The sequence below is a fragment of the Malurus melanocephalus genome, unplaced genomic scaffold, assembly GCF_030028575.1.
Source record: "Malurus melanocephalus ecotype Western Australia unplaced genomic scaffold, MMel_1.1 scaffold_238, whole genome shotgun sequence".
NCBI classification, from domain to species: Eukaryota; Metazoa; Chordata; class Aves; order Passeriformes; family Maluridae; genus Malurus; species Malurus melanocephalus.
In genome coordinates this window covers 32,672-59,632 of record NW_026623470.1, presented here as the reverse complement: position 1 = coordinate 59,632, position 26,961 = coordinate 32,672, and the positions used below count along the sequence as shown (strand labels likewise).

At 37.5% G+C, this 26,961-nt stretch overlaps 2 protein-coding genes across 2 annotated transcripts in view; one reads left to right on the top strand and one right to left on the bottom strand.

Annotated features, from left to right (window-relative positions):
- The window catches only part of EIF2AK4 (eukaryotic translation initiation factor 2 alpha kinase 4), a 37,043-nt gene extending 14,044 nt beyond the window's left edge, over positions 1-22,999 (top strand). The window contains exons 15-39 of the mRNA XM_057375094.1: positions 850-972; positions 1,424-1,528; positions 1,762-1,819; positions 2,465-2,544; positions 3,056-3,157; positions 3,746-3,796; positions 4,785-5,021; positions 5,619-5,694; positions 7,340-7,461; positions 7,882-7,931; positions 8,023-8,191; positions 8,682-8,798; positions 9,191-9,256; positions 9,783-9,953; positions 10,547-10,681; positions 10,789-10,896; positions 11,644-11,772; positions 13,121-13,207; positions 14,507-14,619; positions 15,729-15,787; positions 16,903-17,000; positions 18,964-19,032; positions 19,615-19,659; positions 20,798-20,922; positions 22,124-22,999. Of these exons, the coding sequence (XP_057231077.1) occupies positions 850-972; positions 1,424-1,528; positions 1,762-1,819; positions 2,465-2,544; positions 3,056-3,157; positions 3,746-3,796; positions 4,785-5,021; positions 5,619-5,694; positions 7,340-7,461; positions 7,882-7,931; positions 8,023-8,191; positions 8,682-8,798; positions 9,191-9,256; positions 9,783-9,953; positions 10,547-10,681; positions 10,789-10,896; positions 11,644-11,772; positions 13,121-13,207; positions 14,507-14,619; positions 15,729-15,787; positions 16,903-17,000; positions 18,964-19,032; positions 19,615-19,659; positions 20,798-20,922; positions 22,124-22,178 (2,550 nt within the window). The 3' untranslated portion in view covers positions 22,179-22,999. The remainder of the gene's footprint in view (positions 1-849; positions 973-1,423; positions 1,529-1,761; positions 1,820-2,464; positions 2,545-3,055; positions 3,158-3,745; positions 3,797-4,784; positions 5,022-5,618; positions 5,695-7,339; positions 7,462-7,881; positions 7,932-8,022; positions 8,192-8,681; positions 8,799-9,190; positions 9,257-9,782; positions 9,954-10,546; positions 10,682-10,788; positions 10,897-11,643; positions 11,773-13,120; positions 13,208-14,506; positions 14,620-15,728; positions 15,788-16,902; positions 17,001-18,963; positions 19,033-19,614; positions 19,660-20,797; positions 20,923-22,123) is intronic.
- A 675-nt stretch (positions 23,000-23,674) lies between these two features.
- Positions 23,675-26,751, bottom strand: SRP14 (signal recognition particle 14). The gene is made up of 5 exons (XM_057375095.1): positions 26,666-26,751; positions 26,157-26,229; positions 25,387-25,499; positions 24,848-24,880; positions 23,675-24,511 (listed from the first exon to the last, which is right to left on the bottom strand). Exons 1-5 carry the CDS (start codon positions 26,687-26,689, stop codon positions 24,422-24,424), a joined length of 333 nt encoding a protein of 110 aa, XP_057231078.1. The 5' UTR covers positions 26,690-26,751; the 3' UTR covers positions 23,675-24,421.
- Positions 26,752-26,961: the final 210 nt, after the last annotated feature.

The following is a 26,961-nucleotide window of genomic DNA, read 5'->3' as shown; positions in this document are numbered from 1 at the left end:
TGGCTTTCAAGCATTCTTTTGCCTTATTCTGATTTGTTTAGAATATCCATGCCACTTCCCAGCTCTGTAGCTGCTGTTCCTCAGTTTGCTTGCAGTGTTAATTCCCACTGTGGTGTTGAAGTCTMCCATGTTAAATTCCAGAGTTGTCTTTCACAGATGTGAAAACTTCCTCATTCTCTTCAAAAGCAAAGTATCATGTATGCACTTTATTTTAATAGAAATCAGTAGTCTGTAAAGCCATTGCATGGCTGTAACAGTAGGCACAAAATGAAACTCCAGCAGGGTTGCAACTTCACACTATTCTACTGACAACTCCTCTGCGTTAAGAGCTAGTCAGCTTCTCCCCGAAACAGTGTGTCAGAACTGATAGGTGTTCTGTGGTGATGTGCAAATTTTTATAATGCGCTTAATGCTTGAGTTTGTCTGGGAGGAAGTTACAACTACATGGCATTAGATTTTAATAAGCTTGTTTGCATGTGTTGTGCATATTCATAATAAAAGCAGCTTAGACGCCAAGTGAAATAAAGCCAGAGATTCCTTGGGGTTTGGCTYTATACATATTATGGCTTGGCTGATTTCACCTTGTTGTTAACRTTTATGTTAGAGAATATGCTACTCTGCAAGCTCATACCATTGTCTCAGAAAATGAGGTAGTACTCAGAAGTGAATGCATGTTTGTAGCTGAAGGACTATTCTGAGGAGAATTTCAAATAGCYGAATGTTTTGTTGATACTCTTTGCTCCTGAACCTCTGACATGAATATGTGTACAGATACAAGTTTTTGATGCTCTCTTTTCTTGACAAAACTCTTCTTTCTTCCCTCTGCCATCTATGTTTGCACAACTGAAGATGGAATATTGTGAAAAGAGCACATTAAGGGACACTATTGACCAAGGGTTATATGAAGATACCAGTCGGCTTTGGAGGCTTTTCCGAGAAATTTTGGATGGGTTAGCTTACATCCATGAAAAGGTTAGTAAAGATGCAAGTTATGACCTGTACCTAATACCTGTGTTACCCTCTTTCTCTGGGTTTCTTCTTATTAATTTTGGGGCATTTATTAGCAAATTTCTTCTCTTTGTCCTTTCCATTATTAATCTATTCTTGGGGCTYGTAATATTTTATCATGAACATGAATTTTATAATGAACCACTTGAGATTTTACCCATTTGTCATAAAAATTCAGCCGCCTTTTAAAAACATTCTATTAGGTGTCTGGTAGCACTGAAAATTCTTTCTAGCCTCTGGGCTACAAACTATAGTCTCTCTACAAAAGTTATCTTCAGTGACTTAATGCAGTAGACTTCCCCCTGTAATAAAAGTATGTAAAATGATTTTCCAGTCTACTATAAAGACTTCTATTTTGAATCATGTTTATTGTTTAATACTCTGTCGGTCTTTTTTTATTCTTCTCCTGTAACAGGGAATGATCCACAGAGACTTGAAACCTGTGAACATTTTTTTAGATTCAGATGATCATGTGAAAATTGGTGATTTTGGTTTAGCTACAGATCACCCAGCAAATGCAGTAAGTACAGTTTGAAGTGAATGAAAAAACCTTTGAATTTGGTGATGTAGTTACATGAAAAATAAAACTAAGTTGAATGACCACAGTGTTTATACATTGAGAATGTTACAAGGTTCTTTTAAATTTTTTAAGGTACTAGAATTAAACTATGCACTGCCAAACCTGAGTGATGAGAAAAGCCAACAGAAGCATTTCACATGTCATTTACAATATGACTGTTTTGCTGATTTCAGGTGGTCTCTAAACAAGAGGAAAATCTCTCAGATGGTTCTGCTGTGTCTGACCCATCAGGTTAGTTTACATTGCAACTTGTTCCAAATTATTTTAAGCAAACGCTTMTATTCTGTGGTCCTGTATACACTGTTAGAATTTCCAATTGTTCTTTGAAAATGAAACTTTTCTTTATTGGGGCCAGGGGTGGGACCCACCAACCACCAAGCTGGATAATGATATTATTATCTGGCAGTTTTGCCTCTTACCTAAGAACTAATTTGCTTCCTGTGCTAGYCTCCTGCCATAGATCAGTGCTTTTCTCATGATGAGGTGTATAGAGATGTTGTGTATCTGTTCCATCTACACTTGTGTTCTCTTGCCTATGCAGGACAATTTCAAGACTTTAGGGTCCTTGAGGAAACTTTAGTAGATGGTACATTTGAAGACAAGTGTAATAGCAGTGAAATTTAGTTGTAACATTTGTGTGCCGACCTACTACAAGTCTGTAAAGCAATAGATAGGTTTAGCCAATACAGATACACACAGATACCTGACATGGGAAGRTAAGAATTGTCTGTCAAAATGTTCCCAGCTGGCTCTCTCTCAGTAAGGACTGCATTCCAACCTAGCAGAAAGAGAACATGAATGAGTTTTTTCTTGACATGGGTGTTGCATTTCTCTCCCACTTTCTTGAAACTAGTGCTCTCATCTTTTGCCCCATAGGTAACTTGACAGGGATGGTTGGCACTGCACTCTATGTCAGCCCAGAGGTCCAAGGAAGCACTAAATCCACATACAATCAGGTATGACTGGAGCAGACTTAATGGGAAGGTAGCATGGAATCTAAGATGTATCAGGTATGATTTGGGTCATTCCTCCTTGACAAAGGTGAATTCAGTGTGGAGCAGGGTGTGGTGGGACTCCTGGGATAATTACAGGATTTAAACATTGCTTCGAGAGGAAACCAAGGGTAGAAGGATGTGGGCAAGTCCGTGTTTCTGCCTGTGCTTGGKCATGACTAGATGCAAGCAACTTCAAGTTGAAAGCATGTAATCGTGGAGGACCTTTTTAACTAAATAGGGTAGAAAGCTTACAATCTTTAGTTAAGGTAATAAAGTGTATATTGCTTTTTTGGATTTCTAGACTGTGATTATGAGAGATAGGGRTGTATTTTTTCCATCAAAGAGAATTCTGTTTATGTGCAGAGACAAACTGAATTTCAAAGCAAGAATGTTTTCAAAATGGAGGTTATAGAATTGTTTAGCTTGAAAGGGACCCCAAAGCTTACCCAGATTTATTTGTTTTCTTTCTTAGAAAGTGGACCTGTTCAGCCTAGGTATAATATTCTTTGAAATGTGTTACCATCCTATGAATACTGCATCAGAAAGGATCTTTGTTCTTGGTCAGCTCAGGCTGGTAAGTACATAGACCTAAAACACACTAATTCTGTGCATCAAATAATTTGTTAAGAGAAACAAAAGGATCCAAAATAGAGAAAAAAATATTTTCGTAGGGAGTGCTTAAAAACAGAGTTGTAAAACATACCATAAAAAGTGAAGACTAAAATTGGAGATGGTACTCTGACATTCCTTTAATGCACTGTGGATTCTAATGGTATTGCCATGAGTCAGTGTTCTGTCAGTGAAATTAAATTTTACATGTCAGATAAAGGCATAATCTCTTTAGTATACTCAGGTTTAGGCCTGGTGGGCCTTTGCCMGGAATCAGTTGCTATTTGTAGTTGGTAAATGCTTGTGATTATGGGTTATATTTTCCTTGTGTGAAACAACATCAAAGCATTCTTTTTCCTTTTAACTCTTCAAATAAAATTTACCATGTGGGGATTTTGTTTGTTTGTTCAGGGTTTTTTTTTGTTTTTTTCATGGGCAATGGAAATGCTTAGTTTCTCTGTTTAAATATGTAGAACTTCAAAATGAGASTAATCTGAGCAATCTGGACTACCTGTTAAAGTTCAAATGTGGATTTTGTTTTTTGTTTTGTCAGCCTACAATTGTATTTCCTAAGGACTTTGATGAAGTCAAACATGCAAAGCAGGTAATTTTGAAGATATTTTAACTATTAGGTATTCCCTGTCAGGAAACACTAATTATAATTTTTCTCCCTTAATTTCCTACTTAATTCCACACTCAGTATTCTCTGCCAGATTTTTATTACATGGTGTTAGAATAAAGCAAGGAAAGAAAATCTCAAAAGAATATTCTAAGTTGACATGGAAGTATATTCACCCACAAAATTCTCTGGGTACAGTCATAAAGAAATTTAGAGTTCACTGGAACATGTTTAAGCTCTGAGGGACAATTATGACTTTTTATGCTCAGAGAAATGACRGCTCAATTGTTTAGCTTTTAAGTTTAACTTTTTGAAAGAAACCTGTGTCACAGAACAGGAGATTGGGAGCAACCAACTGAGCTTGCCTATTTGAAAGAGCTGCCAAGAGCAGTTGTGGAAGCCTCCAGAGCAGAGTATTGAAGTGATAAGGAGCAGTGTAATCTTTTAGGTAGCTTTATCCTTGTCCTAGTCAGCTCTTGTTGACCATTAGTATTTTTGTGTGTTGTTTGTTCTATGTGCAATCTGCATGTTACTAGTACCATAAAAACATTTTCACCTTGTACATTTTGTTGAAATATGCCAGGAAGATTCCCCCTTCGCTGRCATTTGTACCTCTCAAATCTTTGTTTTCATGCATACAATTCTGCTTTTCATTTTCTTTGTTGATAAAGAGATACCATAGCTAGCATACCATGGAACATGGAATAACAAAGGATAAGGATACTATATATTTTGTCATCCCAGGAGGCTCGTTTCTAATAATTTTTGTGGTTTAGTAAAATTGTTCAGATGATAATAAAAGATATTTAGAATTTAGTAAGCAAATAATATCCACCCAAAGGATTCAGATTCTGGTTTTTTGTCCCCTGTAGAGTCTCATAATTTGTTATTGATGTGACTACTACAAGTTTSTTGTAAATACTGTTAACTTATAAAATGTTTCTAATCTATAAAATTTTGATTTAATTTGTAGAGATTAGTTATTACGTGGCTCCTGAACCATGATCCTGCRGCACGACCAACAGCTGTGGAGCTGTTAAAAAGTGAACATCTTCCACCACCACAAATGGAAGAGTCTGAACTGCACGAAGTCCTCCACCATACCTTGGCAAACGTGGATGGGAAGGCCTACCGGACTATGATGAGTCAGATATTTTCACAGCGTATATCTCCAGCAATAGACTATACTTATGACAGTGATATGCTGAAGGTTTGTAGGCTGTTCAGGGGATGTGTGGGTTTGACTTTTTTCGCTGTGCTAATGTTTTTAAAAAGATGCTTATATGGGTAAACCTCTAGCCCGTTTGAGTGAATTGCATTATGTCTTAAGATTCGCCTTCCCACTGGTTCCCATTTAAAACTACAGTCTGTACTATGTGGGTTTGAATATCTACTTCCTATTTGAGCCTTAGATTCATTCTTTAGTGAAGAAACCATGAGTGTTTGATTGTAGCTGCTAAAGCTTTAAGCTATGTCCAGATGATGACTTTCTTCACTCTGAATTCCTATCAAACTAATGGTTGACTGGATGTCTCAGAAAGTGTTGGCTCTGAATGTTTTTTTCCCTTTCTAATTGATGTGATTTTTCTTAGTTTATTTGCTGTTGAATCTTTCTAAATCTAAAGAAATTCAAAGTAACACAGTACAATAATGCTTCCTAAAGCTGTAGTAATTTTTTATTATGTAAGCATTGCAATTTTTTATAGTGGGATGAGATAGAATAGTTTATTGCCTGTAATACATGGAATGATTGCCTACATAGAATGTTCATCATTATATATGTACTTTTTATTTGTGATGGTTTCAGGGTAGTTTTTCTATTTGGGCAGCCAAGATACAGCAGCATGTATGTGAGATTGTCAGCCGGATATTTAAAAGACACGGTGGGTGTGTTTACAAAAGTAATTAATTTCCTTTTTTGTGATTAAATGGATTTAAAAGGACAAATGAGTTTACTGCTATAAGAGAAATCAGAAAATACRTTCARTAGTTGCATATMATTTGATATTTTTATATTTTTTTCTGTTGTTTTGTCATTCCAATAATAGCTACTAACATCAAATCTGAATGATTTATATTTTCTACAGAAAGAAGAGTGAAAATCTTTATTATATTTTTGAATGTGTAGTTGTTCTGATGAATCTATGTGAGCTTTTAGAGGTGGAGACTTTGTACACAAAATCTGGATCTGAATACAAGGGTAGCTCCGTAGTAGAAGACTGGGTATCCCTGTAGCCCCATAACCTCTCTTTGAACAGCCAGAATGGGAAAGGCATAAGAGAGAGCATGGAARCAGAGCGAGTGTATAGTGGTAGTTCCAGTGATAGCATTCCTGACAATGATTTGCTGTTCAGGAWCTTCCTGAGCCAAATCTGATGCCATGATGTTTAATAGTCTTTTGTTTTCCAGGACGCTATCCAGTCATTAATAATAGTATTTGCTTAAAATTATTTTTTTTATAAGAAGAAAATATATGCAGACACTATCACACATTAAATGTTATAAACTGTGTTATGTTATGATGATACTATTTTATATAAAAATAGATAATTTTGAAATAGAAACTGGAAACTATACAAGTAAATCATAATCTGATTGACCATGATTGAAGTTTGGCAATACAAAAGAGTGCAAAGTCAAGGAAAAATTTATTCTCTCCCCCCACTCTTTAAAGCTTGACAGACTTGGAAAAGTGTTTGTCAGCATTTTAGAGACTGAAATGTTTTCATCGTTTTGGAAAAATAATGGGGATTTGGTTGTTTATATTTTTTTTTCATTAGATTGTGTCTGACATCTGTAATGGTTAGAAGAATTTCTTTCTATCCAGGGTACTTTTTTCCTCATTTTGAAGTTTATGTTGAAATCTAATTGAGTTAAACTTCAGTAATACTTGATTGAGAATGACAAGAGAACTTAAAACAGAAAACTATTTTTTAGTGGTGCTATTATTAATAGTAAGGTTTCAGTGAAGATTGGATTCATACAGATKGATGGTTGCAAAATATAGCCAGAAAAAAGGTCTTTATGAGGTTTTGAAATGAAACACAAAGACCTCTACTATGTTTTTGAGATGGAGGATGCAACATGTCTGAACAGTATCGTTCTGTATGGAAGTACCTCTAAAGCAAAGCAGTGCTGAGTTTCTTAGAGTAACTGCAGAGTTTTTCATCTGCTTCATGTGCATGCTTTTGTGAAAGGGCATGTTTAGAGAGGGAGGGCAAGGTGAACATTCTGCTGGGTTGTGGAATTGGCAGTTCCTTCCTCTCTGGGCTCCCTKCTGAGCCCAAGAAGCATGCAAGATACGCATAAAACAAATGTTGACGTTCTTTCTTTAAATGTGGAAGAGAGAAGTCTATGAAAGACATTTAATGTAGTTCTTTAAATATTCGGATTGCCATAGTCATGGCCTGCAAGGGTGTTCATGAACTTGCGAAAAGCAAGTTGTTTCTGTTGTGAAGCAAGTTGTCTTCTCTTGTGTTTCAGTTGTTTCTGAAATGAGAGGTAATAGTGTTTTCTGGTTTTGTGCAGGAGCTATCAAGCTGCATACTCCATTGCTGATGCCYCGAAATAAAAAACTATATGAACATAATGAAGCTTCATATTTCATGGACCACAGYGGGATGCTGGTAATGCTTCCTTATGACCTCAGAGTAAGTAGCATCATCTCTCCAGGCAGAGCTGGGTTTGAAGGGTGCTGTGGTGGAATTTGGTTTAGGCTTACACTTCTTTTGACTGCTGAAGTAGTGTATCTTTCAATCTCTGTTCTTGTACTGCTGAGTTATGAACTCCTGCTCCAGCTGGAGCCCTGACCCACGTATTGAAGGCAAAGTCTTTTTTCATTTGGTTTTCGGGAGTTTTTTGTGGTTTTTTTTAACATAGGTGAAAATCATGTGTTTATTTAAAACTTGAAGCAAGGATGGTTAATATTACATGGTTATGTCAAGTATTTTAGGCATTATATTACTTTGGAGAGTACAAGTGTAACTGCACAGTATAATTCATYTCCAGTTACAGAGCTCAGTCAGACCAACTGCTTTGTTTCAACAATTTTCATGTATTTTGTTTTTCAGATTCCTTTTGCAAGATTTGTAGCTAGAAATAATGTAACAAATTTGAAAAGGTAAGAGCTGTGGAGGTGATGCTTTGCMCTGATACCATGCTTTGGCAGTGACTTCTGAAGAGGCTGATTCATTCTTCAATGTTTCCTTTAGATACTGTATAGAGCGAGTTTTCAGACCTCGGAAGTTAGACCGCTGTCATCCCAAAGAACTCCTAGAATGTGCATTTGACATCATTACATCTACTGGAAATAGCTTTTTGCCTATAGCAGAAACAATTTATGCAATTTCAGAAATCATTCAAGAGTTTTCAGTGCTACAGGTAGATTCTCTAATCAGCCCCTTTCCTCTCTTTTCCATCCAAAATTTTATCTAACTAAATATTTAGTCTAATGTGTTATAAAAGGATACTTCCTTTAACCTTAGCAAGTACAGAACTATTTTCACATTTAATCTACAGTCAGTTACAGAAAACTGTCATTTAAATAAAAAGTATGTTTCATAGGCAAACTTAAAATGAAGCATAGGTTTATGTGCAAAGGAAATAATAAATCCTTTAAAGTATCATTGAAATAATRTATTTCTTCTGTCAGGCAAGTGATTATTGTAGAATGGGACAAGACTTGCCATTCTTTGGTTAGAGATGGAAGGTAAGGTAGTGAAAGAAGAGATTTTAAGTTAATTTTGAATTATTATTAAATTTTAGGAAGCCTTTTTGTTTTGTGTGGGTTGGGGTTTTTTTAAGCAAAACAGAATGTGAGTAAAACTTGCGTTTTTCATTTCTTTCTTCCTTTTTTTTAATACTTTGTTAGGAAAGAAATTACAGTATTTATTTGAACCACACTGCCTTACTGAAAGCTATACTTTTGCACTGTGGAATACCAGAGGACAAACTCAATCAAGTCTACATTATTCTCTATGATGCTGTGGTAAGGCATTAGTTATTAAGCTAACCTCTATAATCATCACTGTAAAGTATCTGTAAAAATAACTAACAGTCCATTGCCAGCATAACCAGGAGTATACTGTTGATGCATAAAAAGGCTGGCTATCTTTGGGCTGTAAAAGTAGATTAATTACTTTTTTGTTACTTCTGGATTGGGATGGTTTAAGATTGTTTTTGAACGCATATTTATGAGAGAATTATTCACGTGTATGACTAAGAACTGACAGGCTAATCAGTAAAAACTTTAAAATGTATCTTAATATCAGTTTGGTCTTTTCTACTTTATAAGCACAGAATATAGATGAAATTGATTTGAATAATTATGGTAAAATATTAAACCCCACCAAATGCTGTTTTAATCTGTTTTTCTTGTAGACTGAAAAGCTAACTAAAAGAGAAGTAGAAGCCAAATTCTGTAATCTTTCTCTCACATCAAATAGTGTAAGTGATTTTAATTCAGTGTTACTTTCCCTGTAATTTGYCATAGGTCAATAATATTTTATTTTCTTTGTAATTTAATCAACCAGGATAAAAAGAATAATCTGTTACATGTGCTGATTAAAATAGATCATTCTCTTTGCATATGGTCTGATTTTGTTCTTTGTTCTCTCTGCAAGTCAGTATTGCAGCTTTACAAGTTTGCTGTTTAAACATAGTTCTCACACTGTGGAAACTAATAAAGGGTATTTAGCATGTAGAGTGGTATTTAACAGAAYAGAGAGAAACTTTAAAAAATCTTCTCTGAAAATACTGATGAATATACAGAGTTAAAGTTAACTTCTTGAGACTTGTGTCTGTCTATTCTTTTCCTCAACTCCACTATTTAAAACAGGCTGCTAGACAAAACAAACAAAAAAGGCAAATGTCTTACTCCTACAGATATAAAGTCAGATTTCATTTTTCCTTAGATGAGACCTATTATGAGTTTTATGTTCATATGTTTATAATTTTGTTTTTTTGTTTTTAGCTTTCTCGACTTTACAGATTCATTGAGCAGAAGGGAGAAGCAAGTAATGTGTTTCCATTTCTAAACACAATGATAAAACAAAAGCCAGGTGTCACCCAGCTGTTGAAGCATGGCATGAAGGATTTAGAGGAAATCATTGGTCTGTTAAAGCAGCTGGGAATAAAACTTCAGGTTTGTAAAATATTGTGCTAATAAATTAAAGGATTTACAGGCTTCTGGGCCTTGCAATTTGCCAGGAAACAAATTAATGATATTTTAGAATAAAAATAGTGCATGTAAGTTTCTTTTGATGGCTGCTAATAGTACTGGCATTGATATTTCTCCTTTTTTTCTTCTTTTTTTTTTATAAGATACATATTAAAAGTAAGACCTCTTCCAGTCACAAATCTCTGGCTTAACTTCTGTCTAATGACGCTCAGACCTTTTTTTCTTCCCCCAACCAAGAATGAAGGCATTACTTAAGGCATAAAGTAGGGGTTTTATTAAATTTTGAAACAAACTGTAAATATTTAAAAAATACAGAAATCTAAYGACTGTTAAAGGCCACCACCTTCCTTGAAACTTGCTGTTTGGATTTTGTGCTATAGGTTTCTTGGGATGCTCTAAGATTAAAGCATCATATCGTTATTTTTTATTGTATTTTTAATTTTTTGGAGATAAGAAATGTTTCCATATGTCTTCCTTATGTGAAAACAGTGTTTTCTATCTGTGCAGCTAACAGGAAATTAATTAAACACGTGCACATACTTGTTTTTATTTTACAGATTTCCATAAATCTGGGACTAGTTTACAAAATACAGCAGCACAACGGTATTATCTTTCAGTTTATAGCATACATCAAAAGAAGACAAAGAACTGTGCCTGAAATTCTTGCTGCAGGGGGCAGATACGATCATCTGGTATGCGCTCATCTCTTCTAGTAAATTTAGACCTTTTTTTAACCCACGAAAAGATTGACATTTTGCCAAGATAATTATTTCRTCTTCCATTTTGTTTTTGTCTTGAGATTCCACAGTTTAGAGGGCCACAGACAGTAGGACCAGTTCCTTCAGCTGTTGGAGTCAGCATAGCTATAGATAAAATAACTGCTGCTGTTTCCAGTGTGGAGGATTCTGTAAGTCACTTTTTTGGAATTGGGGGATTTGTTTGTTTACTTCTGACAGTTCATTGTTGCTACAGATGGGCAAAAAATAAGATGTTCAAAAGTGTTCCAAAATAATACAGTACTTAAATAGAAGGCAGATATCAAGATGACCTGTTTTCTTTTGTGTTTCTCTACATACAGCTATTGAGTAAATGAGAATTAAGAAAAGACACAATCTTCTGGCTTACATCATTTTATCTTCAATTTAAATGGGATCTTTTTCTCAACCTGTGTATTCTTTCAGATGGAAGAGTACAGCTGTTGGTATTTAGTATTTCTTTTCCCCAACTACTTCTCCCTTTATAAAAATATAGAAGATGAAGATGGAAAGAAACTTTTAGAATATTGGCTACTTTGTAGAGTGTCACACATCTTCACTTGGTTGTGGAATGTGTATTTTATTATCCTTTCTTTATATGAATAAATTAACATTGCCAAGGAGAGTGGGAAGGAAAGAACACAATAGGCTGGGATACTTGGCAGGCTGAGTCTGTGGAGGTGCTTTGCATCAAAGATTGAATTTCAGTGACTTTCAGTCGTGCTTAGGAGGATTATAGCTGTTAAGAGAAGTGGATCTAACCCCTTTTTTATCTTCTATCTTGATGCATTTTGATGAATGTTGGTATGTTTGTCCATCTTTGTTACTTTAACTGCCTTATGAAGGGGGAAAGGTGGTCATGTGACTAATATTGTCTCCTTGTTTTACTTTCCCTTCAGGTTTCTGTCAGCTCATGTGACTTACTGGTTGTAAGTGTTGGTCAGATGTCAATGGGTAGAGCTATCAACATTGTTCAGAAGCTCTGGACTGCAGGAATTCCAGCTGAAATAATGTATGACTGGTCCCAGGTAGAATATTTATCTCCATGTGTTAACTGTAGTATTGTTCTCCMAGATTAGCACAGACTGAAACCATCATTTTTGGGGTATTTTTCTGTTTTTATGAAGGTACAGACTCATAATGCTGACCATGCAGGGTGCTGTTTAGATACAGTAATGTCAGGAAAGTCAGCCTCTCACTGGCCTTGTAGCATTCTTCCAGAGTATTTAGAAGTGTGAAGAAGGATCCCTTAGGAAATTAAATTCTTAATAAGGGGTACATCAAGAGCAGAACAGTAGATTGAGTTTTTAAATAGCCAGATAGCTGAAGACTATCAAATAGAGAGGGAATATTGACTTCATTCTACTGTTAGAAATGCAGTTTAGCAGACTGAGCTAATAGATGGGTCCTCAGATGGTCCTTGAAGAGATGTGTAGTAGGAGGGGAAGAGAGAGCAGCAAGCTGAGTTGTGCCCTTTTATGTGCAGTTGAAACCAAACAGAGCTTTAGCCAGCTGACTACAATCCAGTGAGGTAGGGCTCTGTGACAACACTGAAATCGGTCCCTTTTATTGGTGGTGACACTTACCTGAGGATTGTGAATCTGCTTCACCTTTAAATGTGCCAGTTGKTGACTAACAAAAGAGAGACTCTGCAGTTGCCCCTTCCAAGTCATGTGCTGCAGGGCAGAAAGTTTTGAGCTCATTCAGTTATTTGTCTGACTTTCTTGTAACTTTCTGCCATAATGTTACCAAGAGTTTCARTCCCTCAGGACTGAAAAAATTCAGATCACATACTTTTCCTGTGGTCACCKACTTTGGAATTTCTTGGTTTGGGATATTTTTGTTTATAAGGAATGAAGATTAGGGTAGTTCTTGCCTCTGTCTAATGCTGCCTTGCAGCCCAGTGCTGGATTAAGTCAGCATAGCCTCAGGTTTACATGAACCCAGCTGGACTCAGCTTTCATGGGAGACCTCCAGCCGTGCAGGACTGAGCTGGTACTGAAAGCTGCAGGCAGCAGGGTGGTGACTGTTTGACTGATGTTCCATTGCACAGTTTTACAGTTACCTGGACCCTGCACTTCTAGGTACAGGTAGCYCTTCCATGGGGGAATTTGTGCTGCAGGGTGTAGGCATTCTCTGTAAGCGTAACTTAGATTTCAATTTTAGCAAGCATTGRGTGGATAAATACATGCATAATGAAGTTTCATCTGTTCAGGTTGTTAATAAAGCTTTCTTTTCTCTGAAGCTTACGTAAGTAGTGTGATAGTTGCATATCAAGTTWCTTAAATTAAAGACAGGAAACTTTGGTAGTGTAATTGGTCATTTTATAATCTGTCAAAATAATGTCTCWTTCCCCTTCCTCTGTTCACATTTTAGTCCCAGGAAGAACTGCAGGAATACTGCAGATGCTCTGGCATTACATATGTGGCTCTGGTGTCTGATAAAGAAGGAAGTCATGTGAAGGTAACTGTGGGACCAGAGGATGCTTGATGGTGTTTCAAATTTATCATCTCTTCTTYTGCATTATTTTATTGTTTAAAGTTATTATTAATACAATATAAATTACATTTAAGTAAGGGAAGTGGAGGYAAATGCACTTTTGGTTGTTAAGTGGTAGAAATGTTATTCTGAAGGATTTCAACMTTTTAAACATTTTTTTATCCCTGCATAGCGCTGTTACTCACAGACCTCCTTCCCTCTAGGAAAGTCCAAAAACTAGTGCAAATATTGCTTGACTGTGCCATCGATGGTTTAACATGGAAAAAGGTTTTTCTTATCTTTGATTTCTTTGAATCTACAAAATTGACTTMGTGATCTTTGCAGTTGGCACCTTTTCATGTTACAAAAGAAATACAATTAAATGTTAATCTAAACAAATGTATGCACTTCCAACAGACAGAACCACACACTTCACCTCTGTAAAATCAGGTTAAGATGCTAAGACTGGACTGTATCACAACATGAATTACCACCTTCTGCACTGCAGCCTGTGGTTCTGCTACCGTTATTTTTTGGAAATTAAAAGATCTAAAATATTCTGGATCATTAGAGAAAAGATAATTATTTTTTGAATAAAGATTCATTCTTTGACTGAAAAAATACTAACCATTTGACAGCATCTGGCAAGGACAGCTGTTGTCCCTTACCAAATTATTTTTCACCTCTTACTCACTGTTATTGTAAAAACAAWAATTGTAAGAATAAATAAATCTTGATGATGACATTGTGATACATCAAGTCCTCCACAATCCTATTACAGAAGATCTTTAAAAATACCTTTTAAATATGGCTTTATTGAAGCAAAAACAAGAAAGGAGAAGTTAATGAGGTGAATGGTGGTGTTACTGATTAATCTGTTGCCAATAAAGATGGTGCAGATTCCCGAGTTTTGAATGTTTAACTTTTGCAAACTGAAAGGCAAGCCTTATTCTAATGTAAGTGCTTAACTAAAAATATTACATTACTAATATGGTATTTCCAATTATAAACTATTCTGTTCAGTACTCAATTATCACATGTTAAATACAAGGAGTCAAGCTAGTTTATGCTTTGCTAATGCAGAAGAAATCAGTAATTAGTTGGCTGAAAAAGAAATCTAATCCAAGATTCAATTAGCAGTGATTGGCAATGGTGGTAGCTTCCTACCTTTGACTGYTCCACCCTTAATGGGTGAAACAATTTAGTTTTGATTAAATTTGCTAAGTTTATTCGTATGCCATTTTAAGAATCAACAATCTTAAGAACCATTGAACTACATCATAGGTGAAATCCTTTGAGAAAGACAGGCAGACGGAGAAAAGGATTTTAGAATCTGACTTAGTAGATCACCTGATCCAGAAACTGAGGATGAAAATCGGTGATGAAAGATGTAGTAGGTAAGTAGTATAATGTGTCATTAATGTGAATAGTCGAAATCAGAAGTGAACATGTGTTTGTTTTAACTAAAACATTTTAACGTATGTTTAGTTAAACCTTAATTTTATTTGGTAAAGAAATTGCTGAATTTCTTTTGAGGGGAAAAGGAAGAAGAATTGTATTAAGAAAGAAACTGATTTCCCTAGCTGCTGCTGCATTCACACCATAGTGCTTCATAAATTAAAAGGCCACGCAGTTATTTCAATGCAACTAGAACAGCGTGAGTGTTTGGCTGGCTGCCTGCAAGTCCCTATTACTGAGCAGAATTCCATTACATTTGTTTATTGTGTAATCAAAGAATTAAAGTAACAAATCCCTTTCATTCTGAGGGTATGGTGAAATGGAGGTGTAACCTGTATGCTGTGGTGGCACAAGTGAAAGTAATGCCTGGCMAAGGCTTGAGGTACACAGGAGCACCTCTTCACCATCTTCATTGCAATTACTATTTATGGTCACCAGTGGAAGTTAGTACAGAAATGACAGGAAAGGCTGATCATTCCTGTGTGCCTGGGCAGTACAGCTSTTACTTACACATAGCCCTCTATAAGTAAATAATTTACACACATCTGGATGTATTTCTGTATGTGTACATACATATGTGTGCATTGGCAGCAGGAATAGACATGCATTAATCACACAAAGTAGAATTCAAAAACTTAACAGATTTGCCTTCCATAGTTTTTCTGACTAGGCTTAACAATAAAGGAAATCATTAAGCTTGGAAATGCTGAACTAAAGCAGTAGTTTATACAAGTAGTTGATGTCTCCTGCAACTCATCTCTCATTCTGCTTTTTCTGGCCTCAGCCAATCTTATTATTTAACTTTGCAACTAATCTGATCCTCAACATTGCTTCTAGACCTGACTTTTTAATGTGATTTTGTATGGTTTCATTTCAATTCCTGAATAGAATTTATTTATGAATAATAAATACGTGCTGGGTAGTATCTGTAAACTTCTTTATCTGTTGGAACTAAATTTAAGTATCTATGATAATCTGAAACCATTGTCTTATATTATAGTTTTTTTTATAATTGTAAATCTGTTTCCTTAACTGTCTTTATTTTTAGAGAAACCTCAGATAGTCTTTCAATACCAAATCAAAAAGGATCATTTACCAGTATTTCAGGTATTTAATATCTATTTACAGAACATAGAAACTGTTCCTCTTTCTTCTCAAAAACTATTTTATAGGAAAATATTACCAAAGACAAAGTAAGTAAATGTTTTATGGCAGAACCCCAGATTAGAGAGACTGCCTCTTAATCCCAAATGTTTTTCCAACTGATCTAAAACTGATTTTTTTTTTCTCTAAACTGAGTGCTCAGACCAATGGACAAAATATTCTCCCTGTAAGCATTCATTGATGCAGTGATCCAACAGGCTGGGAAAGCCAAAATTCACAAATTTTTCCTAGCTRAGGAGAAATTTAAATGTCATCTTGATGAAAAATAACTTGACTTGTGATTCTYAGAGTATGCATTTGGTATTTCCAAAGTGTATGCATACACTTTGGCGTACCAAAAAAATATACAAATAATGTTTTTTTCAAATGAATAGCTAAGGATTTGCATTCCTTATTCTKATAATAGAAGTTGTACATAAAGAATAATATTAAGTACTTACTGTGTGGCTGAAGTTTGGCATTTTGGTAGTTGTTTTATAGAGTACTGATACAGTGGGTGGTGGTGGTTATTTTTAAAGAAACACTTCACACACACACATGCTTTTGCATAATAGGCCGTGTTTAACTTGGGGGGTTTGTGTGTGTGTGTGTGTGTGATTTCAAGAAGTGGCAATTTGAATTTCAAAATAAGCCATTTCAAATTTTAATTATTATTATTTGGGGAAGCTGGGGCTTATGGTTTGTTTTGTCATTGATTCTGCAATGGGACCAAGCATTAAATAGTTGCCTCATTTTTGTAATAGCTTTTCTTTTTTTGATACTAGGTGTACTTCATTTCTTTGTAAAATTATGCAAGTCATTTGGAACCTTTTCTTAGTTTCAGGAAACAGTGGTGCAAAATACCAAATTTCTTAATCTTAACAACCAGTCGTTCAAAACCTTAAGTGAGCATTGGAGAATTTACGTGCATGTCTCTCTATCCTGTCAGACTTTGGAGGTTTTCAGCAGATTTTTGGACCTTGTACTGCACTGGTTTTAGCYTATTAATATTTGTGATTTTTTTGATACTTGTTGTATAAAGAAATACTATAAACTAAAATACTATGTTTGCATTTTAGGTGTGTTTGAATCACATGGAACTCTTGTAGTGCCTAATGTTAGTGTTATAGCTCCTGAAAAATTATCTGCCAGTGCCAGGCGTCGTCAAGAAATTCAGGTACACACATGTMAAATAAGTATTCGGAAGTGATCCTTGAAAGTTAAAGAACAGCAGAATTCATGCTTCCATTATCACTTTACACAAATTCATCCCGTGTATTCTTTATTCATAAAGTAGACTAGGAACAAGACAAAAGTTGAAAGGAAAGACCACCCTTTTTAACATTTTGGATGTTATGGATTATCCGTAACCTCGTGTCTCAACTATGATTGTGCATATGTATGAGAAATCCTACTTTACTAGGAACCATGGTTCTGGAACTTCCTTTTTTTTTCCCTCCCTAAATGCTGAAGTGTGTTAAAGGTTGTYGTGGTTTAACYCCAGCCAGCAGCCAAGCCCCTGCAGCTGCTCACTCACTCCCCACCAGCAGGATCAGGGAGAGAATCAGAAGGGTAAAAGCCACAAAACCCCTGGGTTGAGATAAAGACAGTTTAATAGGGAAAGCCAAAGCTGTGCACACCAGCAAAGCCAAACAGGGAATTAACTCAGTGCTTTCCCTGGGCAGGCAGGGGTTCAGCATCCCCAGGAGAGCAGGGCTCCATCACACTTAACAGTGACTTGAGAAGACAAACACCATCACTCCAAATGTCCCCCTTTCCTCCTTCCCCCCAGCTTAATGTATTGAGCATGATGGTCTGGAATATCCCTTTGGGGTCACCTGTCCTGGCTGTGTCTCCTCCTGACATCCAAGCACCCTCAGCTTCCTCRCCAGCGTGGCCATAGGAAAAGCAGAAAAGGCTCTGTGTGTAACCAAACAACTTAGACTTTTTTAAAACAAAAAGGAATCTCTGCAGCAGTGGGGGAAGATTTTGGAAAATTCTTTTAACTTTAGTCTCTACATCTGTGACTAATAGTCTTGTACCAGCTATTGCTTCSTTACTTACCTATATCAGTGATTAACTGCTCAGCAATATCAATCCTGTGTTCAGCAAAAATCCAAAACAGAGCCCCATACCAGCCACTGTGAAGAAAGTTAACTCTACCTGAGACAAAACCAACATAAAGATGCACGTTTATAATACTTTTAATCTGTAGTATGTAAAAGATACTTTATGTATGTATTTTATTTCATTAGTTGTCTCAAACTAAAGGTCTAAGAAAAAATTGCAGATTTTAAAAAACAAACAAAAAAGCCACAAAATAGTAACAGAAAATCCCCACAACACTGCCTAAAACATACTGTAGTAATGAAGATTCAGTGGTGCTTGAAAAAAATGTCAATTTTCTCATTTAGGATTATTAGCCTCAAGATATTTAGAGTGCATAGTAAAACAGAATTGTAATCTTATCTCCTTTTCMGTCTAAACTTGGATATGCAACAAAAAAATCTTCCCAATTAATAGTTCTCAGAACTCAAATAAAGAAGTGGATGTTATTCTCTGAGTTTYGAGATAAACAGACTTACTGTTTTCAGGTTTTGAATATGTAAAAGCAACTTTTCCAAGGTGTAAAAGATAACATAATGCAAAGCTGCAGCTTCATGTGTAAAGTGCTACCTTTGCAGAACCACTAACTTGCTCTGAAAAAAGGTGTTACAAGGCATGACCCATATTTTGGTTTGGCTGTCAAAAACCAGCCTCCTTCTTTAGGTGGAGGTGATTCACTGTGTCCAGTCAGAGGTTCTCACATTCCTTTGAAAGTTATCTAACACCCAGAAACAGAAGGGCAGTTTTAGTAGTTATGTGGGCATCCAGATTGTTTTGTCTGCTTTCGCACTGTGCCAGTATTATCAAGTGTGTACCATTGCTGCAAGAGTGGCTCAGCCCCAGTCGCCTTCCTCTCTGCTCATCAAGGATTAATGTGAAATTTTTACTGAAAATTATACAAACATTAGTTTAAATAGTTCTACACCTTGTTAGAAGCAGCTTCTTTTGCTCTCATCCATGAAACACAAAATCAGTATTCCCAACCTATGTCACACAAGCACTGTATTTTACTTTTGCCCATCTTTTGTTCCCAGGTACAAACAAGAMTTCAGACATTCATTTCTAGCCTGCAACAGAAAACAAGTGAGATTGAGATTTTAGCAGTAAGTATTTGGCAGAAGCCTGAACTAATTCCGTTGTTGAAGTGGATGATGCAGTTCCTGTCTGGAACAAATTACTACCAATTGCCTTCAAACTTCTGCTTAAATGAGATCCCTGGCCTATTTCTCTAATACTTGAAAARTATCTCAAATTGTGTATGGGACAGTTGTATGGGATAAAATTTAAGAAATATTTGGCTGTAAACTCTAAAGCTGTAGTTACACAAACTACTGTGGTGMTGTAATAACTTGTTCCTACTAGATTTGCATTTCCATTGAAGCCAACATAGTTCTCGTTTGTGTGAGCTTTTAGACTTCATTGACCATGTCACAAAGGACTTTAAAATGGTATATGCTTTTCAAGAAACAYAACTGCCTACTTGCCTGCACCTTTGTGCAACTTTCTGTGATGCAATCTGTCATGAATAGTTTGAAATTATTAAAACCTTTCTTAGTTCCCAATTCTATCAGCATGAGTGCTTCTCTGGAAATCAGCAAGTCTGACTCCCTTCAATATAGCTGATCTCTAGCGGGCAAACTGATAACAGAGAACTGTTAACTATTGATTCCTTGGTATTTTTACAGGTTGATCTGCCAAAAGCAACTCTGATACACTTCTTATCATTAGAGGTAAGCAATTAAGTATTGTCATTAGAACTCTAATTGAACACAATAGATGATAAATTCTGTTAGCAATGAAGTGGACGGTAAAATTCACTCCTTGTAGATTTCTCTTKCAAGTTTGAATTAGGTTTTAAAACTTGAAAGGATTTTTTTACCCGGGGAGCCTGATTGAGGCTAGAAAAAACTTGCTGTCAAATGTCCAAGTTACACAAGACAACGTGAGCAAGTCCTAATTCAAAGCTCTAAGGTTTGTTCCTCCCCCCACCAGCTCCAGAATTGTTACCTATAATTAAATCTTCACTGCTCTTTTTTCCTGAACCAATAAGCATTAATAGTGGTTTCAACAAAAGTGTTTYTTAAAGATGTTGATGGAGAGCCCAAAATACAGAGGCAACTGTTTCAGTTGCAGTAGCTGAAAACATCCCTTAGTGAAGCCAAGATAAGAAGGGGATGTATAAGTATTACAATAACACCTTTAAMAATTTGGGAACTGGTCAGTGGTGGGTGGGAGATGTCAACAGGAAAGACAAAGCTTTCTTCTTTTCTCGAATGASACCACTAGCTTTAAATGCAGAAGCTCTTAAAAGAGAGATGGATGCCTCTCCACCCCCTAAAAAAACMCAAACTCAAGAATGGCATGCTATCTGGAACCTTTTATCTGCTGCTCTGAAATGGTGCTTGTCTGGTAGTGAAAACCCAGTAAAACATTTCAAGTCATTTTCAAAATATTTAGTTCAACCAGTCTGTGTAACTCATGGAGTTTAGCATTTTTAAAAAAATGCTTTTATTTWAAAAAAASGTTAARTACATATGCACACGATCAGCTTGCATCATTCGCTTCTGATCACCCTTGCATGATCATGACAGTTATTATATTCTCTCCAGCACTGCCAAAACAGAGCCCTTTTCATTGCTTATGCCTTTCTAGCACTGAAATGTGTTAAGAAACTGTTCACTAAATTCTTAGTATTTTTTTTAAATAAAAAAATTAWATCAAGTTGCTGACATTTGTAATCTTTGAAAGCTGTTTAAAGAGTATTGACAATACACAATATTTAGAAGACTGCACCTACTGGGAGAAGTATTTCCTTCACAAAAGAGTATGAGACTAGCATAGTTCCATGTCAATTTTTCTTTTTCTTAGCTTGACAGAGATAGACAGGCCTTTGATGCTACTGTGAGACAGCTGGTGTCACGATGGCCCAAACAGAGATGTTCATATTTACAAGCCATTTGTGATGAAATTTACAGTATCAAAATGGAAAAGAGGTAAAAATTTGTTACACTTTTATGGGTACATAAACTGCCTCCATTATTTCTGCATTCAAATTACTAGATAAGCTGCTCCTAATTTCTCTCCCTCTTTCCCCTCTTTCTGAAGCTAATAGAAATACTCAGGAAATGTGTATAGTTCCTTCAAAACTATAGGAAGAATTGACTGGTCACTGTCACTTACTGATAAAATGTAAATTCTTGACCATGTAAATTCTTCATTTTTYTAAGTCTTCTCAAGAAGCTCCACAATTTATTGCCACTTTTATCTCACTTGTTGCTGTATTAATAAAACTGAATAGCAGACAACTATGTACAGTCCTGCTATCCATAAAAGATATACTTCTGTACATGTAAATATACAATATATGTATGTATAATATACCTATACTGCTACATAAAAGCCCTCTTTTCTGATGAGAGGGACTCAGCTTGTCTGTTAAAACTCATGAGCACATTTAATTCCTCTTGCTTTTAAATAATATGATGCCAGTCAAGCACAGTTTGGGAGAGCGCCCAGTTTCATGCATGTAAAGCCCATTTCTGTGTTGTAAGCATAAAACCATTTATGTTCAACTCACAATCTCCTTGTTGGATACTGGCAAGTATGTCAAATTTTAAACCTCAAATTGTCAAATGTTGCATGTACTGGTATAGAGTGAGACCTAGGTATTTCTGCCCAATTACAGGTTTCATTTCTAGTACATTTTTAAACTTTTGTTCCACCTGAAGGTACTGCTTAACCCTTAAAGAAGATTAAAATTTTGGTTCCTTTTTCTTAGTTGGGCCAAAATTGCTTCAGGGTTGCTGTTTGCTAAGGCAGCTAACTATCGAGTGGAGCATTTATTTTCTTCATGGGGTTTACAAGACTGGGAGCAACAGAACCCAATTATTRCATATAAATAATATTCCATGCAATGTTGGGTATGAATGTAAAATAGTCCCTAACAGTCTTCCTATYCCATTTGAGGCCTGAGCATTACTTAGCTATAAGCCTTCAGATCACTGAAGTGAAAACTGAACAGGCAAGATGAATGGAAAAARGATGGGGGGAGAATTGCAGTCACAGCCAAAGACACTAAAACTTACTGATTTTCTACTCAGTCTTTACTATCTTGTGAGGATTTGTCACAAGAATTGTAGCATTTGAATCCACAGTTTGAAAATTTTAAAATTCTTTTTTTCCTTCYCTCTGCAGGGTTCCTGCACTTATCCTGTACAGTTACCAAGACGAATACAAGGTTTTGTTTTAGTACTTAAAGCATCTTTTATGGGATGCTTTTACAAATGAACAGCGTTTTGTCAAAAGGAATTTCAAGAAGCTGTAATAACACAAGACAGGCAACTAGTGCCTTTTTCTGTCCAGACTGAATTTCACGTATAATGTTGTCTTGGTTCTGGYCAGGACAGCGTTAATTTTTGCTGTAGCTGGGAGGGGGCATGGCCAGGACCCAGAGGTTGATCTGTAGCACCTCACATCATTGCTGGGGGCCTTCAAGGTCCCTTCCAGGTGGGCACAGCCCCGTGGCAGAGGGAGCAGTTGGGTAGTGTTGTTTCTGTGGGACTTGTTCACCTTTCCTGTACCCTCTGCCATTAGTATTGCTGTTACTGTTTTCTTATCATTGCTGTTTCCAGTAAATTGTTCTTACCTCAACCTGTGCTCTTCACCTTTTGTGCCTCCAATTCTCCTCTCCAGCCACCAGCGAGGGGAGGGGATAGTGAGTAGCACTACATGGTTTCTGTTGGAGCACTACAGAATGACATTCCTAAACTATGACAAATATAAAACTAAATTCTGTCAAAATGTGGGAGTAATTGTTTTATAGGCAATTAAGGAGCAAGTCTGACTATAGCCAGATACATATTACCATGCAATTCTTGCATGCTACAAAAATCAGCTGTACAGGTGTAAAGCTACTTTCAAAAAATAGTTTCAGAATGCCTTTTATGCAACAGTAGTACTGCAATGAGAAATGTCTAGAATTGAGAGAATGAATTACCTCTCACAGATAGTTTTAAACATTTTTGAGGTTTTATGTAATAAAAACTGCTGAGCCTTATTGAAATACTCATTACAAGCTTTTTGTGTGTTTTGTTTGGTTGGGTTTTTTTTAACCTACTGGTTTAGTTTATATATAAAATATGGCAGATTTTAGGCTGGGAGTTTACTCGCCTGCCTGGCTGCTTGCGCTTGTCCTGTCTGTACTTTTCCAATTAAATCGAACAGCAGCTTCTGTGAGATGAAGACCTGATACACAGAAACACTTGTTTCACACCTGCAGAACCTAAATCCAAGACTTTGGAAACAGTAAACTACCATGTGYTTGAGGCATAACCAAAGTTTTGACCTTCCTTTACCCAAGTTGTCAAATTAAGTTTGAAGTCAAAGTCATAGCAATGATGGGAATATTCTAATTACCTTCTTGAAGCTAAACTGTAACACAACCCCATCATGATGAATGAAGCTGAGAAACTAAGATGATTTACAGCAGCCATAGTTAGCTATACATTATATTTCACATAAAAACACTAGAATGAACATGCAGAAATATTAAGGATTTCTGGAAATACACTGGTGTTTACCCTCCTTCCCCACTTGRTACCTTCTGTTTAAATAACTTGCACCTCAATTCTAACTCATTTGAGTGCCATTGTACATTAATAAATACTTAAGTTTTTCTACTGTTTCTTGTAGCAAGGAGGGCAAAGTTAAAGACCAAGACAAGTCACATCAGTCATTACAACTAAATCTATTTCTCATAATGTTTAATAGAAGCAATTACATATTTGCTTTTTACATCTGGTCATATGAAGGAAGGAAAACTCAGATCCCTGTATATAGTGAAGGATAATAAACAAAAAAAAAAAAAAGTTTAAGTGACATGAGCATTTTTAAGCCATGTCTGAAGGGAACATGGTGAGAGCCCTATCCTCTCCCAACCCTGAGCCAGGATCAGAACAGCTGGATCAGCAAGGAGTGTAGGCTCTGCAAGAACTTGAGCACTTTGCTGGCTGCCTTACAGATATCTGCACTGCATCATGTAGACATGTCCCTCAGATTAAGACAGAAACAGGAAAGCAGCTGTTTCTGATAATATGTTGGCACCTGCTTTCCCCAGAACAACTGATGTTCATCTATAAAACTGGGCATCTGTCACCAAGACTCCTGCTCCAGTTTTATTTTACTTCTGGTACGGTGCATTTCTCTTCACCCTGTGCTACCCTCGAAATACGTTTTACACTGCAGAGAAAACAGCAGCAGTGTAAGTACAAACCAGCTGAGTGTAAAGTTCTTTCAATATAATGCTGTACATACTCCTGCCATACAACCATCCAAAGAAAGCACCCCTGTTCTCAGTGTAAACAAAAGTACTGATCACAACATCCCAGTATCCTGCTGGAAGGAAAGCCAAAGACAAGTGGTAACTCAAAAAGAAATGGACTTTGCTTTGAGCAAGGGTCAAGTCTATTATAGCGATGGTGATACACTGTTCCGTCACTGAGTTGCTTTACTCTTCTTGGCCTTGCTTTTCTTGTCTTTCTTCTTCAAGCCATCCATGTTGGCTCTTAGCAAATTTGAATATGCCTGAAAGAACAATTGAAACCATTAAAAAAAGCCCATATACTTAAATGACAGTATGCAAGARGCAACATTTTATATATTACTAATGGCTAATTATTTGCCTTTTCCCAGAGAATCATGTTCTTACACCCTAAACCAAGAAAATACTGTTTCTAAACCAATGCCTGAGGTTAGATAAAAWAAAAMAGGATTTTTWAAAAAACAGATTAAKATGGATGAGGAGTCTCTATTCATTTCTGTGGCAGTTCAGCACAGAATCAACCTGTTCACAGCTGTCCAATGCTTCCAACTGACCACTGCTACTACTTATAGGAAAGATAAAAGACATACAAAACTTACCATCTGGAATTTATTTACTTCCTTTGAACTCACCTACAAAAGTAATATTGGAGGTTAACCATAAAAAGTGGCTTCTATTACAGACCAAGTATCAATACACACTAACACACCAGTTACCATCTTTTTTTTAGCAGTAGTTGGATCAATTAATCATATTCAGTAGGCTGTACTGGTATGTCATAGGCCTTCACTGATTTAGAAAACTGAAAACACTCCTGAAAACCCTCTAGAGGCCATTCATCCCTAATTAATGCATTTTCAAATGGGAAGAATGTGAAGAAGCATTCAAAGAAAGGTTAGATTCACTTGTGGAACTGCAGTTGCAGCTCAGATTCTCAACTACTTCTCCAAGTAACATTTTTCCTTGTGTCACATTACAGAGCAGACSTAAGGTCACCTAAAGCCTTTCCCAATCCCCCATTCAAAGTAAACATCAGGTTTTCAACTTTAACATTTTCTCAAATTTCACATAAAATATGGAGCACTAAATGAAGAACACATAGAACCACTGATCTTTCAAACTTAAAGCTGTCACTTACCACTGTGCTAATTTTCTTCTTTCCATCAGTTGCTCTTAGGAGACACTTATTGTCTGCTGGTTCAAAACTTTCTACGTGGCCTTTGCGTGGGACTGGTTTTGTTCGACCATCATCTGTATTGAAGAAGAATTTTTATTCTTTATTTAGTAAGAATYTTTATTCTTTTAAAATCAACAGATGTCTTATGCTTTGAGATGTTAAACACTGCTCATGGAGATCTGAAAAACACCCTGGAATTTCAGGCCATCTGAACTAATATTGCTGAGAAATTGCTCACAGACCCCTCACTCTGTAACCCCAGAAGGATTTGTTCCATTAACTGTGTCTGCCAGAAAAAAAACCCTCACTCCAAGGTGCTGTATGCCCCACCTGCTTGAGCAGCAGCATGCTTTAAATGCACGTCACCCTGCTGCCTCGACAAGGGGCCCTCAGGTAGTGCCAGCTAGCCAGGAACCACAGCAATACGAACACAAAAGCAACACTACAACTCCTTTTACAGAAATCTAACGATTTTCCATTAATAACAATCAGAAAGTCCCAGTATTTCCTGGTCTGAAATACAGTCTTACTAAAAAATTAGTACTAGTAGTACTTAGTACTATTAGTCCTACAGCTGGCAGCTGGTAGTTCTAGCTGACTGACTTGTTCCTATGGCTGCTTTTGTTTTCTGACTCCCCAGATTACCAACCGTATCGCTTAAAATACTTGCTGACAACACTCAGTCAGATTTAGAGAAACACCTCTTTAATCCAAACAGACTCAAAGCTTACATTTCTTCAGCGTTATGAAAACACTCCCGGAAGTCCTGCACTTTTGGAAGAGCCTGGTAAGCTCCGTCAGGAACTGCAAGAGAAAGAGACCGAGCCGTGTTTGGGAGCCGCCACACGAGCGCCCAGCTCCAYTCGGGCTCTTTCCTTCCCGCGGGAGGCAGCGCCGAGAGAAGCCAACTCCYGGTTTTCCCCGTGCTGAAGCTGCAGGACACGAGGTCCCAGCCGGAGCGGCCCRGCCCGCGGTTCTGACTTCGAACACGAGTTCCGAGCCCCCCAGCCGGTCCCGCGGCCCCGGCGCTTCTGCCCCGCCGAGCCAGAGCCCCCGGACACAGCGGCGCTCGCTCCGCTCCGCTCCCCTCCCCCGCAGCGGCTCCCATGTCGCCGGGACCGGCGCAGGCCTGGTGTCACCGCGGGGCTTTGCGGGGCCCCCCTCTCTCCCTCTGTCCCTCACTCCCTCCGCGGCGGCACACGGGGCTGGTCCCCGTTCCCGATGGGCCGCAGCCCCGCACCTGCTCGCTCTCCAGCAGAACCATCCTGCTCCGCTCCGGAAGGGCCGCGACCGCATGCGCCGTGCGAGGGGAGCGCCACGTCAGCGGCGGGGATGGGCGGGCCCGGGGCAGCCCCGCCTGCTGCCGGGCGGGGAGGAGCGCCTCGCACCGGCCCCGCCCGCTGCTGAACCGGGAGGAGCGCCTCGCACCGGCCCCGCCCGCTGCCGGACCGGGAGGAGCGCCTCGCACCGGCCCCGCCCGCTGCCGGACCGGGAGGAGCGCCTCGCACCGGCCCCGCCCGCTGCCGGGCCGGGAGG